Source organism: Gossypium arboreum, chromosome 7 (assembly GCF_025698485.1).
Source record: "Gossypium arboreum isolate Shixiya-1 chromosome 7, ASM2569848v2, whole genome shotgun sequence".
Taxonomy (NCBI): Eukaryota; Viridiplantae; Streptophyta; class Magnoliopsida; order Malvales; family Malvaceae; genus Gossypium; species Gossypium arboreum.
The window spans coordinates 87,971,140-87,989,343 of NC_069076.1; the positions used below are offsets into that span (position 1 = coordinate 87,971,140).

An 18,204-nucleotide genomic window follows, 5' to 3' on the forward strand; every position below is an offset into this window, starting at 1 on the left:
TTGGTCAATCCAATTAGTACAGTTTATTATTTAAAATCTCCCCTGTTTCAAGGTTTGACTACTCTGACCTTTGTGTATTACGAATCAGATATCTCTCTGTAAAGAGCTTCAATGACTATGACGTTTGTCTCTAATAAAACTAGACTCAATAAGGAATCTGTACATATAAAGTATGACTTCTAATTATCTTTGTAAAATTTATGGTGAATTTCCAAAGTCAAAATAGGGGATCCAGAAATCACTCTGGCCCTGTTTCACAAAAATTTAAACATCTCATAAAATATAGCTCATATACCTGTTTTGCTTCTTCCATATGAAAATAGACTCATCAAGATTTGATTCCATAATTTATTCATTATTTAATTCCATTTCTACTATTTTTAGTGATTTTTCAAATTCAAACTACTGCTACTTACCGAAAACTGTTTTAGTACAAATATTGTTAACTAGTTTATAACATCTTTACTTCAATTCATTCAAACTCTATACATGCCATATAAATCTTTAAACATAAAACAAAAACTACAGGAATTGATCTGAATAGTGTGCCCTGTTGTGTTGATCCGATCTACCCACTTCACTTCAAGTCAATCTACATAAAAATATTAAACACACACAAGTAAGCTTATTGAAGCTTAGTAAGCTCATAGGCATATAAACACAAATCATATCAAATATCGTACACAATCATATATCTATTAGTTTAACTATTACATCCTCCAAATCACAATTTCATTAATAACTCATTGGAATAATTTCCATATGGCAACTCACAATTTAACTCCCTTAGGCCCATTTCTCATTTACTTCATTGTCAAATTAGGGAACAATAAGGAATTGAGTGCTTCATTATCACATTGCCATAGTAAACTATGGACTTTCACATTGATACGCATCACACACGAAGCCATAGCCTTGCCATGGTCTTACGGTTCACATATCATACCGAAGCCATATCCAGACATGGTCTTATACGGAATCACATTATCACATTATACTGATGCCATAGCCCACTATGGTCTTATCTGAGTCACATTATCACATTTCACCGATGCCATAGCCCAGCTATGGTCTTAAACGGGCACACTTGTCACATATGTTTCATCAACTCTTGAGGTCACGAATAGAAGCACTCAAATCCATTGTTCCTACTAATTTGTACTTTTAGTTACACATTATTCATTAGTTAATGCAAATTGATAGTATTCATCAACAATAAAATACTTTAACAATCATAATATTTTCATATCAAAACATTGAACTTTGCCATATGAACTTACCTGGACTAATTTGTAAAAGTCGTAGAAATTGGGGACTATTCTTGAATTTTCTCCTTTCCACGATTCGATTCGTTTTCTTGATCTATAATTGTAAAATCATTCCTTCATTAGCATCCATTTCAATTCTATTTCACTTCACAATTTATGCTGTTCAAATTTCAAAATTGCACTTTTACCCCAAAATTTACAATTTTCACAATTTAGTCCTTCTCAATTCACCCATCAATTGAACTAATTTTTCTCAATTAACACTTTATTTTATTATTATAAACTATTTCAAAACCTTTTATATTCTTAATTTCAACAGAAACCTTCAATTCACAACTTTTTCACAATTAGGTCCTAAATATCATTTCCTATCAAAATCACTTAATAAAACCACCTTAATATAAAATTAGAACTTAAATTTCATAATAATTCATCATAAAATTCCCTTATACATCCAGGGTAACTTCCAATTTCACCCATAAAATCAAAAACTAATGAATTCTACAAGTGGACCTAATTGTAAAAGTCATAAAAACATAAAAATTATCAAGAAAAGTAAGAATTAAACTCACATGATGTAAAATATGAAAAACCAGCTTTCTCCAGACCTTCTATGGCATTTTAGCTGAGAAAATATGAAGAAATGTCTAGATTTTTCAATTACATCATTATTTAACAATTAACTTTTATGCTATTTCCAATTTTGCCCCTTGTTCACATTGTTTTCTTGCTTATTTCATACCCAAACCGTCCAGCCATTAACCTTTGGGTCTAATTGCTCTTTAAATCCATCTTTTAAATACTTAAGCTATTTACTCACAATTTAACAAATTTTGCGCTATTTTCAATTTAGTCCTTTTAATTAATTAGCCATCCAAGCGTTAAAATTTTCTAACGAAACTTTAATACTAACTCAATGACACTCCATAAATATTTATAAAAATATTTATAGCTTGATTTTCAACTTTGAGGTCTCGATACCTCATTTTTGACCCGTTTGACCTAATAAATTCTTTTAATTCACTAATTTCACCATTTCACAAATTCTTCTAAATTCTTACTTGACTCATAAATATTAAATTACTATCTTGTTCAATCTTATTTGTCGAATTTAGTGATCTCAAATCACCATTTCCGACACCACTGAAAATTAGGCCGTTACAATTTTCATATGAACTTACTAAGCATAAAGCTTACTCATCCTCTCCATTTCTTTAGTATTGGCAGGTTGGCTCGGGGTTGGAGATCGTCGGAGACAAAATCACACTATCAAACTATCATTTTTGGGAGAATTAATTCAAATATTAGAAATATCAAGTGAGTGGCATGTATAAGAAATTGGTTTGTGATATGTATTTTTATTATGATTTTGACCATACGTATCAGTTTGCATTGAGTTATCGTATATGATCATGAGATGTGGTCCTTATCCATTATGGTTTATAAGTTTAATTAATCGTGCCATGTCCTATGTTTTGATGTAATGATATAGTTAGCTTTGTTTGTTATGCATGTGTTCGAAAAGTTTTGAATTAAATGAAATTTTATGGCCCGGTTTTCGTCTATGTGTATTGTTAAGTCTGGTAAAGCCTCGTACTCTATTCCGGCCTTGGATACGGGTAAGGGGTGTTACAGCGAATGTCATGTAGTCCAATGTATACCTCTACAAGACTTATTATTCTTCCACCAAAATATGTTAAGAACACTTTCTAACTTGCTACATAACACCTTTGGTAAAAGAAAGCATTGCATTGCGTAAACAAGTATAACTTGTAATACAACCTTAATAAAAATCTTCTTCCCACTATTAACAAAAATCTCGTACTCCAGCCTTTAATTCTTACTAAACCGATCCAAATAGTGCATAAAGGCTTACTTCTTACTCCTACCCACCATCATGGGCAGTCTCACATACTTCTCTGGGTTTGTTGAAACCCGAATTCCCAGAATGCTACCTACAATATCCCACTCAACAAACCCAACATTAGCCCTAAAATAAATAAGGGATTTATATTAGTTTACCTTTTGCCCTGAAGCATTCTTATACTCCAAAACTACTTTATGAAAATTCTCGACACCCTCTCTTGAAGCATCACTAAATAAAATATAGCCGCCTGTAAAAAACAAATGGTTGATTGCTAACCTCTCACTTCCAATTCGAGTCCCGCTTATTAACCCAATTGTTTTTGCCTCATTGAGAATAGTAGAAAAACCTTTGGCATATAGCAAAAACAAATAGGGACTAAGTAGGTCATCTTGCCTCAAACCTCTCAAGGGTAAAAACCTGTCACTAGTGCCTTCATTGAGACCAACCGTATAGGAAACAGAGGTAACACACCTCATAACCAATGTCACCCAATTATCATGAAATCCCAACCATAACATCATCCCTGCTAAAAAATCTCATTTCATCCTATCATATACTTTGCTCATGTCGAGCTTAAGCACAAAATTACCTAGCTTACCTGATCTTTTCATTTTAAGGGAATGCAAAATTTTATACGCAACTAAGATATTATTTGATATTTGCCTTCCAGGTATAAAAGCTTCTTGAACCTCGTCAACACAACATTTCAACATACCATTCATTCTGCCCACTTACTTTTGTAATGATTTTATACAAAATATTACACAAACTAATTGGTCTAAATTGTGTCATGCTTCTAGGACCAGACCCTTCGAAATCAAGACAATATGAGTCTTATTTATTTCATCAATAGCAACCTCACCACTAAGTACAACTAGACAATATTTTGTAACATCCTTGCCTATAATATGCAAATATTTTTTTTTATAGAAAAGAGTAGGGAAACCATCAATACCTAATGCTTTAATAGGGACCATAGACCTGACAGCAACCCATATTTCCTCTAACCTGAAAGGTAGCAACAACTCCTCATTGATATCCGGTGAAATCTTTCGTTGAACATTAGCATAAATCCACGAAGCATACCCTACAAGGGAGGTCGTGAATCGCTCTATGAAATAGATTGAGGAAATTTCCATAACCTTTTCTTCCTCAAATACCCAACGCCCCTCACCACCCTCAATACTGATAATCTTATTGCACTTTTTTCGACCAGATACAACCTTATGAAAGAAAGTATTGTTTTTATCACCATTTGTAAGCCAATTTACACGAGCTCTCTGTTCCCAAAACAATTTCTCTTTATCCGCTTCTAAATTTAGCCCAAGTTGAATCTCTGACAATTCAACGAGAATGTTATCATTTGGATCTTTTTCATAAAGCTCATTCATTCTGAGCTCTAACATTTTTATTACTGACATCTCTATCTTTTTTAATTGCATGACTCCATAGTCGCAACTTTTTCCCCAACCCTTATAACTTTAAAGCAAACCATCTAAAGATGATGACCAAAATTGACAGATTTCTTCTTCACAAGACCTTTCCAAACACTAATTACCATTAAAGCGGAAATTATGTCGACCCCTTCTCCACCTAATACTCATTCGCCCTTTCGTATCTACTATTATTGGACAGTTATTAGAAAGTAATATGTCCAATGAGCAACATAATAGTTAAGAAAATTATTCCACCAGGCTATATTCACTACTCCCCTATCAAGCCTTTCTCGAATGTTGTTTGATGCTAATCTGTCTCTCTCCAATGTGAACCAATGTCCTATAAACCCCAATCACTTAGTTTATAATCTTGTAGAGCAAATACAAATGCCTCTATATTCCTCTCCACTCGCAATCATCCATCCTTCTTTTCAAAAGAATATGCTATCTTATTAAAATCCTCAACTGTCAACCACATAACTGTTTGATCCTAACTAGAGCTGATCATGGGCTGGGCGGCCCGGCCCAGCCCGAAGGCCCGCCCGAAAAATGAAAGGGTTTGGGTAAAAATATAGGCCCGAAAAATGGGCTTGGGCAAAAAAATGAGGCCCGTTTAAAAAATGGGTCGGGCCTCGGGTAAGAGTTTTTGGCCGTGCACCTATTACCCGAAATTATATATTAATATATTTTTTATTTTATTTTAATTATTTTAAATTTTAATATAACTATTTTTTATTATATTGTTAATTTGTGTATTATTTTAAGAATTGTTTTAGTATTATTTTTATTTGTTTTAATATTTATTTTATGTTTTTAAATATATTTGATTTATTATATTTTTAAATTTTTTATTTAATGAAATAAGAAAAAAAAAATAATATGGGCGGGCAGGCGGACTCTGGCTTAGTAATTTTATTTCGGCCGGGCTTGGGCAAAATTTTAGGCTCATATTTGGTAGGCAGGGCAGCCTAGTAGACGGACCCAAAATTTTATTTGGGCCCAAATTTCTACCATGATCACCTCTAATCCTAACCCAACTGACGAAGTAAATCCCATAAATTATCCCTTAGCCATTCCTTAGAATGCCCGTAAAAACCAGTAAAAGGTCATAGTAAACCCTCATGATCATCATGTATTACAACATCAATATGGTATTGTAAATAGCTTTGCAAACTAACCACATAATTTTGTTGCCAACCCAACGATAATCCTCATCTAAAACCCATTTCTCCCACGTCAATTCTGTTAGGAAATCCACACTTTCTTCTAATTCTTTCCATCTTTCTTACACTGACTTTTGTTTCCATAAGAAACACAATTTGGGGACAAATTTCTCTCAGCTTATTCCTGAGACGATTTACTGTTTATGGTTTCCCTAGTCCACGGACATTCCAACTTAAGGTTTTTATTGCGTCTGATTGCCCTGCATTGCAGAGCTAGTCAATCTATCTTGACCTTCCCTTGTCACCCCTGTGTCACCATTGATCAAATCAGTAGAACTCGCTCGAAACGTTCGTTGTCTTTTTTTTTTTTTCATCACCAAACTGAATAGGACTATCTTCACCATCTGAGACTAATTCCATAAGCTTGAAGTTATTAAGCCTTTTAACATTAGACTCATACTCCCATTTAGATACTCCTTCATTAGCCTTAATCGGTTAGAATTTTGTGGACCCTATCAGATTGTGATTAGATTAGGATTAGGATTAGGATAAAAATTCTTCACATTATCCCAAAATCACGCTCGTTCACACCTCTATCCTTATCCAAACTCTGGCTCATCGTTCCATCCAACACTCGTAATCATCGACTAACCATCGACGATCCTCTTCTCATCGGAGCATGCAATGAGATATCCCATCCAAATATGATCTTAGTCGGATCCACCCTCACCCTTATTGGACAAAAGTTCTCCCTATGTCCAAGCTTACCACAGAGGAAACAAAATAGGTTGAGCTTTTCATACTGAAATCTGGCATATATCGTTCTACTAGTCCCCAACACAATCTTCTTTTTACGCTTTAACGGAAGCTGGACATCCTGTCAAACTTTAATCCTCATATACCTTTTTACAACCGAAGCTAAAATCTTCATATCATAAACAAGGAAACTCCCTAAAAAAGAACCAAACTGTTGCGCATTGCTTCTGACATTAGACCTAGAGGCAAACCGTGTATCTGCACCCAAAACTCCGCATATATCAATGGCAACATACTCGAATCTTTCCCTAGTTGGATCTTATGCATCAACAGTAAATGATTATTAAAAGACCACGATGTCCTCTCCAAAACCCGATTCATGTCAACTTTATAGAAAAACTGAAACAAAACACGCCTCTTACCCAGATCTGTGATGGAGATACCACCAATAGGGTGCCATAAATCAGCCATTGTATTCCTCAATGAAGGGAAATGCATTACACTATCTGTCAAGCAACTTCCAACCAAACAGAACTTGTAGTCTTCTTCTAACTCATTTTCCTCCTCTTGAAATGCCTCCTCCTCCCGTCAACGAGATTCAAATTTGCTACGAACCCTAATCAAAATGTGTCAAAATGACAGACAAAACTTCGTGCCAAAGCAGCAGACTAAAAATTTCTCAATAATTTGAAAATTCTAGTAATTAGAATTACTTAATCACAATCGGTCAGAATTAATAAACATATAGACAATGTTAAAATCTTAATTATGAGTATTAATGCTTTTTAACTTTTTAAGTATTAATTAGTTAATTACATTAACTTATATTTTAACTGTGAGAATTTTTAATTTTGTTTTTTATTCTCACATTACTTTTGAAAAGAAATTTACAATATTGCAGTTAAAACATATATTGTTAAATTGTATTCTTAATATTTGATTACTTAATAAAATTTAACAAATATTTTAAAAATATATATTAAATATTATTTTAGATTTAATAAAATCGAATAAGCTAATACAGACTTGGTAAATAAAAGTAAGGGTACAGTATTCTACCAATAAATCTAAATTCTTAAATTATAAAATACAAAATTCTTATAATTAAAAAATAAAAATCTTAAAATATAAAAAAATTGATATATTAAACATTTACTTTATAATTTTAGTTATTAATAAATATAATTAAAAAGACAAGCCATGTATAGCGGGACTATATTCCTAGTATATATATATATATATATATATATATATATATATATATATATATATATATATATATAATGTTTAAAAAACTTTTCAACCAATGAGAATTTCTTTTATTTTCCATCATATTACAAAATTAATTTTTAAAAAATTATAACTTTATTTAGAATTATTAGTTAAAAAAGTTATGTTAATTTTAAAATAAAGTTATTATTTGAATAAAACTCTATGCAGAAAATATAGCAAAAAAAAGTGATAATTATAGTTATAAATTAATTTACAATTATTAATTAAAAAATTAACGTAAATAAATGTTTTACTTGAATAGAGTAAAATAGAGTTATTACTAGAATAAAACTCTAAACATACTAATTATCATTTAATTAATATTATAGTTATATACCAATTAAAATTTAAGTTTAGGTTTATAAATCGCATTCACTAGTTAGACATATTCATTCAAGTAACATCTAAGAAAAATTACAGGTGAAAAATTAAAACAATGATTATTCGAAGAGGCAATATCGACAATGGCACTAGAGAGCGACAGAAGATTATTTTAATTGATGATGAAGTAATATAATGTTATGATTCTGTTTTTTAAATTTTTCTATACTAGTTTTTTATATTGTTTGAAGCAAGCACTCTTAAAACCCTTTTTTTATCTATTTGTTATTTGTTTGGTGCAAGTGAAAAATATTTTGAAACTAAAGTCGAATTTCAGCAATTATTTTTAAATTATTATTGTTAAATGTGTTTATTAATTTAGTTTAAATATCTTTCCTATTTATGATGAACTATTATTATAATTATTGCATGTCGTTTTACCCTTTTTTCTATTTTTTCAAATTAATATTATATTTTAATTTCTTATATAGTTTCAAATTTGTATATTATTTAAAATTAAGAGAAATTATCACTATAAGTAACAATAATTAAAAATTAAGTATGTAAAATCACATGCAACGCATTGGATATTAGATACTAGTATTATATAAATATGTGAATATTATATATATATATATATATATATATATATCAATTGCATATAATTATATTTATATGAAATTATTAATTACTTATTAAATGATTATATTTTAATTTCAAATATAATTATAAAATAAAAGATAATTAAGATAAAAGATATAGATTAATTTAAAATAATAATATCTTGTACACACTAATACTAACCATTGTGGACTGAAATGCACCGATTATAGTGGCACCAAAACGAAAAGTAAAATTTATTATTTCAATTTACTACAAAAATAGGAGAATTGACTAGTTCATTTTTGGAGGGAATTTTATTTAACATTGTTTCAGGTGGGAAAAGAGAAAATTTTCCAAGATAGTTGCAATTTTAAGGAAAATGTGGGTTAAATAGAATTACAAGTGGGATATCTTTAGAATGAATCAGACCCTCATATTTACCAACCATTTTCTTACATTTGCCCATTCAAGATTTGCAATCTTTTAATGCTTTGAAAAAGAATATATAAGCAGAGCAATGTGTGAGGCCACCCACAAGATTCTCCACTCATTCTCATTATATTATTTTCAGGTTAAGGATGCTTCCCTTGAGACTCTAAAGGTGCTTGTACACTGGAATAAAGTAGCACTGAGAATAAAGTAGCCGACTTGGATTTCTCAATTTCTTCCCTCACTTGAAATGGCTATTATTACACTTACCCCTTATCCAAACCTCAGTTTTCTGACAACCCAGTTCTTCTCCACCAATATAAATGCAGCGTATCAGCATGTGGCTCCTGCCGAAATTACAACAGAAATTTCCAAAAATAGAAATTTTAAGATATCATTACTTGCCCAATAACTCATGCTTTTTGTATGCATTCATGACTTTCTATGAAATAGTTAAAGATGATGATGTAATCAACCATTCACCAAGTAAATTATACTGTGGAGAAACATAACTATAATTTGAAGATGAAGAATAAATGGCACACTTGGCTGCCATTGCCAATGGATAAAGGATAAAAAGTTCACTAAAAGGAAACGGGACAAAATGGCCATAAGCAATCCAATAACAAGCAAAATTGATGATAAGTGGTGGACTTTCGCTTAGCTTTTTTTTTATTTGCATTTTGTTTAATGGCCGAAAATAAAGAAAGTTTGATACAAGTTAATGATAATTATGAATAAAATTAACAAGAACGTAAAATTTTAGGAACTTGACCTAATCTAAGGTAGAAGATGAGTGAACTTCTGGGGGTGCTTCCTGCTGCTGCTATCAAGTAAATAGAGGGAGATAGAAGCTGAAATATGTGCACAGACAGCAACTTCTTTCTGCTATCCAGTGAGAGAGGTTTGTTTATCTCTTTCACAAGTTCATTCAAGTGAACACCAAGTTGATCAAAATTTTCTGAACCTACAAAACAATAATAATAATACTATGAGTTAATTGAAATCCTTGAAACAAAGAACATTAACAGTCAGCAAGCATGTGAAATATCAAATCAAAGCCCTTGAAACAGTTTTCTTTCTTTTCTAAAGTAACTGGGAAAAATACGGTTTTATCACCAGTATAGCGAGGAGCAACCAAGTGCAAAACCACTTCACCAGTCGAGCTACATGAACTAATACCGTCAGCTGAAAGCTTGGAGAAAGAAAATAAGGAAGATGGAAGCCATTGTAGGTGAAAAGCATAAAAAGGGTTGGATAAAGTTTGCAATTCAACAAGTAAATGAAACAGACAGTTGGGGTTCTAAAGTACATTGATACAAGTGTATAACATTAACTCAGAAATACCAAAAGCACTGCAGAGCAGCACAAAGTCAGAATCCAATATCTCAAACATAGTGCTGAGCTACGTACAAGCTCGATTACAAACAAAACTACCAAGAAAAAGGTCTATTCTTCTAGTGAAAAGGAATTGCTTACCAATTAAGTCAGTATCAGGACAATGAACTAGATATATGCAGAATGAGAATAGGCATCAGTCATAATCAAGCCTAAGAACAAAAAAGTGATTCCTTCTCTGTCAAAAAGAATACAACTATGAAATTATTGCCTCATATTCCTGTTTAAATCATATTGTCACATCTATTCCTAGTAAAAGAAGAAAAATAACCCAGCTTCGATTCCATTCCAACCCCAAAACACCCAAGCAAAGATCTAAAACAAAGGTTTTGAAGCAAATTAGCATGCTACAATTCAATTCTCAGCAAAAGGAAGTTCCTTTGATAACCAAAAATTGTAACAGGCATGATAAATGAAAGAAAAAGACTGACCTTGGTACAAAAATCTAGCTAATTTAATTTATCATTGGGAACCATATCTATTCCCATCAGACCAGTCTCTCTGCTGCATCATCCCATAGGAGTTCGCTTCGTACCCATTCTGATGATGATATTGTCTTTGTTGATGATACAATCCTTGATGCATCCCCACATGTCCATACATCGGCATCGGGACCGGCATCATTGGTGCCCCATAAGACATCGGTATAGCCATGCCCAAATGCCCATTCCCATTCCCATTGGCACCACCACCACCACTTCCTCCTCCACCACCGCCACCACTTCCAGTCTCGTGAAGACTCTGCGGCACCGGTGTTGATGCAAAAAGCTGATCGGAAGCTGAAGGGCCTTCGTTGCTTAACCCTTGCATTCTCTTCAAGTAAAGCCGATATTTTTGCAAATGACTGGCAACGTTCTCGCGGGTCAAGCCTTCCACGTTCATTAACTGCATGATTGTTTTGGGAAACGCGCTTTTTATCCCTAGATGAGCCACCACATCAACGAATCTCTTGTGCAGCTGCGGCGTCCACACTAAACGCGGTCGTTTCAATGTCCTCCCAGACGGATCGTCCGAGTTCTCCGTCGTCATAACCGCTGAATCCGCTTCCTCTGCAATATCCATCTTCCTCATCTTCTTCGGGTCAGATCCGGAGCCCGACCCCGACCCATATCCTTCTGCTTCAACTACTACCGTATCACGGAAATTGCTATTACTGTTATTGTTATTGGTGGTTGAGGAGTGGGCCCCGGTAGAGCGGAGAGAAGAGAGAGTACTGCGAGAAGCGCGGTTGACATCAACTACGGTCCGACGAGGCTCCGGCGAGATGCTGAAAGCGGAGGCAAGTTCCGGCGGGATTAAGGATTGGGATAATGGAGTTAAATCATCGCAGTTAGGTAATCCCATCTCCCATTCGATAACTCTTTCTTCGACATCGTCATCGTCGTCATCAACGATGGTGGTAATGGCGTTTGCGGTTGCTTCTTCATCGTCTCCGCCGTTAGCTTCAAAGTCACTCATCTTCACTTCTTGACCCATATTTAATGCTTTTGGCCTTGAAAATAGGGATTTAAAAATAATAAGAAATGACTTTTTCAGAGATGATCGTTTGGATCGGAAAAGAAAGAGTAAAAACTGTAGAGATTTTCAAATATTTGCGTTGAAATCGGGGGCTGTTTGGGAAGTAAGAAAAAAACTTTGGTTTTTTACATTTTAGAGGGTAGAAGGAAAATAAAGGAAACGGAAGAGAAAAGGAAAAGTGCAATATCTGATTCCAGATCGGTCTAGCGGTGGTGCCGACGTGGACGAGTTAACCAGATATTTTTGATCCGCTAAATATCTCCCTCCCTTCTCCTATAAATCTCAAAATCAGCATTTGTCCATTTAGGTTTGGCCACGTAAGTAAAATCTGTACTGTTCGGATGGAAGCGGTCTTGCTGGATCGTCGCTATGTAAATGAATTACAGTTAACATCATCTTAAATTGAATAAGAAAACATTTTATATCTTATCGCATTCTAGGATAGTGTTAATATTTTAAATTTAAGCTAATACTAAATACATAAATTCATAGTAATGTTACTTGAAATTAATTATAATATTTTTTTGAAAGAATATTCTATGCATGGTTAATGTATAAATCTCATTTATCATTATGACATATCCTCACTGATAAACATTAAAATACGTATAAAAATAAATATTATTTATAATTATTAAATATATATAAATTTGAAATGCGAAATCTAAAATCTAAAACTTAAAAAAATCATAATTAATATTTAATTATATTAATTCTCAATTTTTAAATTTATATTAATCCAATTATCCATAAATTAATAATGAATGAAATATTAGATTGGATATAATTCAATATTACTGAATTTACAGGTAAGCTCACTTTTGAGGGTGATTTTGGGAAAGAGAGGATTGGAAGTAATGTTGGGACGGTTTTGCCCTTTTAAAGTGGACTAACGAATGAGAGAAGAGAATGTTGGTGAACAGCTAGAGGAGATACGTGGGTGAACAGCGTGGAAGGTTGTAAACCGTTGGATGATAAGTATGAAGGATGGATAGGAGGAAGACCAAAGTTTGTCCACTTGGACACCAATATTATTTATTGTAATATTCTGGCAACACTCATTTTTAAACTTATCATCATCTATATTAAATTACAATTCTAGAAAAGCTATTTATACATACAAACTCCTTTATTATATATTATCCTTCATCATCTACATTGAATATTCAGTCAAATAAAATGTATATTAATAGGAAACACATTAATTTTATTAAATGTGAAAACTGTAGAAAATTAATATAGTATGGGTTAAATATAAATCAACTAATGACTTTTTCTTGGAATAATATACAAAACAATTATTTATTTAAATAGTATGTTTCTTTTTTACCAAAATAGCATGAGACATAATTTTTAAACCTCAAATCACATCGTAACTGTTAATTTAGGGTTGACAGATATACACTTTGTTGGATCAATTTTCTTTGCCTAGCCCACTAATCAAACCCATTAACCACTAGCCCAATCCTATAACTCAAAAAAGCCCAAAACCAAAGCAAAATTCACCCCAAATACCCTCATCCCAACGTGCCTCCACCATCCACTGCACCTCCGAGACGTGCGCTACCAATAGTCCCTCTTTATCACGCCTTGTGCTTCCGAGATATCCGCAACAACACCTGTAATAGGAAGCAAACAGATAGCAACCAATAGAAGAGTTTATTTGCTTTTCTAGGCTATAAAAGCCATTTTAAACATTGTAAACGAGGCTCTTTCTTTTTTTTGCTCATTATATAAGTACACTAGCAGAAATTATAGAGAAAAGATCGGAAGTAAATCAAAAATCTAGTCTCAAGATTGAAAGGTGATTTTTCATTCTTCTTCCTGTAACTTTTTTGATTCGTATTTTTTTTCTTTTTTTTTTATTTTGTTTATAGACTGATTTTAAGTAAAAAGAAAGAAAGGAGGGCTTACCCGGTCGTGATCCGTGAACCGGTGATGGGGTGGAGGTGCGTGGCACCTAGAGCTGATCATGGTTTGGTGGCTGACTACCCAAGGCCCGCCTAAAAAATGAGAGGGTTTGGGTAAAAATATAGGCCCAAAAATGGGCTTGGGCAAAAAACGAGGCCTGTTTAAAAAACGGGCAGACCTCGAGTAAGAGTTTTTGGCCCGGCCCGGCCAATTATATATTAATAATTTTTTTATTTTATTTTAATTATTTTAAATTTTAATATAACTATTTTTATTATTTTGTTAATTTGTGTCTTATTTTAAGAATTGTTTTAGTATTATTTTATTTGTTTTAATATTTATTTTTATGTTTTTAAATATATTTGATTTATTATATTTTTAAATTTTTTTATTTAATGAAATAAGAAAAAAAAATTAATATGGGCCGGGCCGGGCTGGGCTCGGGCTTAGTAATTTTATTTCAGGTCGGGCTTGGGCAAAATTTTAGGCCTATATTTCGGGCCAGGCCGGGCCCGGGCCTAGTATACGGGCCTAAAATTTTATTTGGGCCCGGCCCGAACCCGGCCCGGCCCGGCCCATGATCACCTCTAGCGGCACCGATGATGCTCCAGGGTGGCGCAAGCTAGGTTGAACTCCTAACAAAAATGGAGAGGGAGCAAGGAAGAAGAAGCATTCTGCTTCTTTTTTGAAAAACACTAGAAATAAAAAATAAAATGGGTTCTTAAAAATGGTAGATGCCATTCAATAGCTTTTAAAGTGGTGGGGCCCACACGTTTTGCCCTTAAAGGGTCAATTTGCGCACTAAGTCCCCGTGCATTTTCTTGCTGCCCAAATCTGCTTCACTTTTGTTTTTGAATTTCACCCAGCAATTTTGTGCAGCTTTTAATTTGGTCCATATTAAATAGGTTCAAGAATTTGGGTAAATTACATTTTTAAACCCCCTTGTTCCACGCGCGCTCCAATGAGATCCTCCCTTCCCATTTTATTTATGTTTTACCCCAGAACTTCCGTTGTGATTCCAATTAAGCCCTATTTTGTTTATTTTAGACACTTTTATCACAAATTTTTTTTGGTATTATTATTAATCTATTATTACTTTTTTACTATCATTTTTAAATTATTTTCCTATTATTTATTGTATTAGTTTTTACACTATTATTTATTATGCTTATTATATTATTTTCATTATTTTTATTTATTTTCATTTAATTTAATCAATTTGAGTTATGTTTTATATTATTATATCATTTTATATTACATGCTTATTATAGTTTTTTTAGCAAAGTTAATTATTTTATGTATAAATCTTCATCATATTTATTATATTATTTGTTATATTATTATTTTTTACTAATAAGCATTTTTATACTATTTAGTTTTTTTAGGCTCATAATTTTAAATATAGTTTATTATACTTCTTATTTTCTTCATTATTTTTACTATTTACTACCATTTTTTATTACTTATAACTTATATATATATACATTTTTTCCCTAAAAGTTTTTTTCCTTCAAATATATTCTTTAATGGACTTATCATATTGTTTTTATATACACCATTTTTTTATCAGTTATTTTATACTAAATTATTATTATTTATTACTCCTCACTATATATTATTATTGATTTCATATTACTTGCTGTCCATATTCTTTTATATATATATATATATATATATATATATATATATATATGTATGTATTATATTTTATTCATACATTTGTTTCTTTTAAATCCCATTTCAAAGTATACCTCGGTCTTCAAAATATTTTCTTATGTTATTTTGCATATATATTCAATTTAAATTATGCCTTTTACTTTATATGCATATCTTTTGATCCTGTTATAATTTAGTCGTATTATATTGTTGCATGAGATTATTGTTATATATTTCACAATGGCATACCTGTTTCCTTATATGGTATAACGACTCAAATTTAAACTCACTTAAGCCAGTTCTTAGTTTTTTCGTTTTTTTCAAAAATAAATTAAATAAATACATTTTTTAATTGACTTTAGATCGTTTTTGAAAGTCTTATAAAACAAGGCAATGTTTCGCGTTTGGAAGTTCGAAAGAGTCGTGCCCTAACGTGCTGGGTTGTGGTTTTTTTTCGGTCATCTAAATGTTTAAATATACTTCTAGTCTCAGGTTTTGGAAAATTAAGGGACTATTTGGGTCTTGAGGGTTAAAATGTTGCATCCTAACGTCTTTGGGTGTGACATTTTGTCCTTTTGGAACAAATAAGCCTTAATATCCCAAAACGAACTGCTCAAATATTTTCTAAAAGAATTATATTTTAAAATCTCTTAAAATTTTCAACAATAAGGACATTATTAATCAATTTGGTACCGATTTTGGGGGTTACGAGGGTGCTAATCCTTCCTCGTACGTAATTGATTCCCGAACCTGTTTTCTTAACATTCGTAGACCAAAATGCTTTATAAGGTGACCCAATTACACCTCAAAAAGAATTGGTGGCGACTCCATCCATGTTTTTAAAGTCGATCCACGTTTTAAAATTAAAAATGGTTTCAACAGCTTGGCGACTCCGCTGGGGACCTTAACAGAGAGTCAAGCCATAAAATTGATTAATTTCTGTCCTTTTGTCGAAAATGGAAATTGTGTTTTGAAATTATTTTTTCTTCCGTCACATTTGTTAGTATCAATTTTATTTTCTCTTATGTTATTCTTGCATCATACTGCATGTCCGTTGTGGTCACACCCTTAAGTGGGAGTGAGAAGCAATGCCTTCGTGGGGTTTTCACCTCCGCATGGGCTAGTGGATCGCCTCCGGGATACATCCGTACCTATGGTTTCGTGAGGTTTTCACCTCCGCATGGCCATAGGGAAATGTATCCCCCTGAACTGAACTCGATCCATATGAGCCTATAATGGGTGAGGATCAAGGAATCTACTGGTTCAGGTACCCTTTCCTTAGAACTGAACCGCATATAGTAACCTTTAGGGACCTACCCTAAGTAGAGCCATGCCAAATTCTAGTGATTACCCAAATAGGTTTTTGATTATTTCTTGCTTGCTTTGATTTTTATTATTTGATACTAACTTATTGTGTTTTATTTTTTCCATGATTGCATGTCATTCCATATCTAGGAAGGTGTCAATACCTGTTCGATTACTAAGTTAGAGAGCTTGTCATGGAGAGCGGACTTCTTGATAAAGTGGGGGATAACGCGGTTGTCCGTGCATGGTCAGAGAATGCTCAGCTCAAGAAAAGGGATAGCTTGGCCGAGGGCTATGCGTCGGAGTTGTGGGACTTCACTTGTATTAGTGTGACACAGAATGAGTTCCAAGAATTGAGGGATATATGGGCCCGCTGGAATGACGAGACCAAGAAATTATTCTACTACAACTACGGTGATCTGCCTTACCTGCTCGACATTAAGGTAGACAAGTACTTGTTTCGAGCTATGACTCAGTTATGGAACCCTGCATATAGTTGTTTCACCTTCGGGAAAGTGGACTTGGTGCCAACCGTGGAGGAGCATTCAGCCCTGTTACGTTGTCCAAGGTTTCAAACGGACAGAGTGTATGTTAAGGTCCCCAATGTACCAAGTTTTGTAAAGAACCTAATAAACGTCACTGGGATGAGTAAGCAGTGGGTTACAGCCCGGATTTAACAAAAAAGTGAGGGGAAATGCATTTCTTGGGTGAACTTGAGAGACTTGATCCTGGCACATCCAGATGTAAAAAAAGAAGGTTGACATTTTCACCTTGAGTATTTATGGGTTAGTGATCTTTCCCAAAGCGTTACGACATATCGACAAAGCAGTCACTGATTTATTTGATCGGCTTACCAAGCGGGCTACACCGGTACCAGCAATTCTAGCAGAGACATTCAGATCTTTAAATGTGTGTCGAAGGGCAGGTGAAAGAAGATTCGTGGGATGCGCGCAATTATTATTAGTTTGGTTCCATGGCCACTTCTAGAAAGTTCACAGAAAGCCGAATCGAGTTTTTTTTTTTGAAAATTATTCCCCTTTGAAAGAGATAGCAGCTATGCCCATGAGGGACGACATATCAGAAGAAAGGTGGATGACAATTCTCCAAAATCTCCAAGAAAAAGATGTGGAATGGAAGGCCCCTTGGATGGTTCCTGATGAAGTCCTCTACCGGTGCGGAAATTTTGATTGGGTACCTCTGCTTGGAGTTTGGGGAGCTGTTGGGTATGCCCCTTTGCTGGTGTTAAGGCAGTATGAGTTAGAGCAGTTTGTACCTGCGACACATGGGTTAGCTCATAGTGA

The 18,204-nt window shown here is 33.3% G+C and overlaps 1 protein-coding gene across 3 annotated transcripts; it reads right to left on the minus strand.

Moving 5' to 3' along the window:
* Nucleotides 1-9,098: 9,098 nt before the first annotated feature.
* On the minus strand, nucleotides 9,099-12,433 carry LOC108474643 (transcription factor LUX-like). 3 transcript variants are annotated; one of them, XR_001869913.2, is made up of 3 exons: nucleotides 10,945-12,433; nucleotides 9,891-10,082; nucleotides 9,099-9,462 (listed from the first exon to the last, which is right to left on the minus strand). XR_001869913.2 is itself a non-coding variant. In XM_017776637.2 (2 exons), the coding sequence occupies exon 1, from the start codon at nucleotides 11,987-11,989 to the stop codon at nucleotides 10,976-10,978; it is 1,014 nt and encodes a 337-aa protein (XP_017632126.1). In that variant the 5' UTR covers nucleotides 11,990-12,433; the 3' UTR covers nucleotides 9,751-10,082; nucleotides 10,945-10,975. The 3 variants fall into 3 exon arrangements, 1 of the variants encoding a protein (XP_017632126.1); XR_008285989.1 differs by lacking the exon at nucleotides 9,099-9,462 and having other exon boundaries at nucleotides 9,751-10,082; nucleotides 10,235-12,433; XM_017776637.2 differs by lacking the exon at nucleotides 9,099-9,462 and having other exon boundaries at nucleotides 9,751-10,082.
* Nucleotides 12,434-18,204: the final 5,771 nt, after the last annotated feature.

What these genes read in the sequence shown, in the direction of transcription:
- LOC108474643 (XM_017776637.2), bottom strand. Translation starts at nt 11,989, where the DNA reads ATGGGTCAAGAAGTGAAGATGAGTGACTTTGAAGCTAACGGCGGAGAC.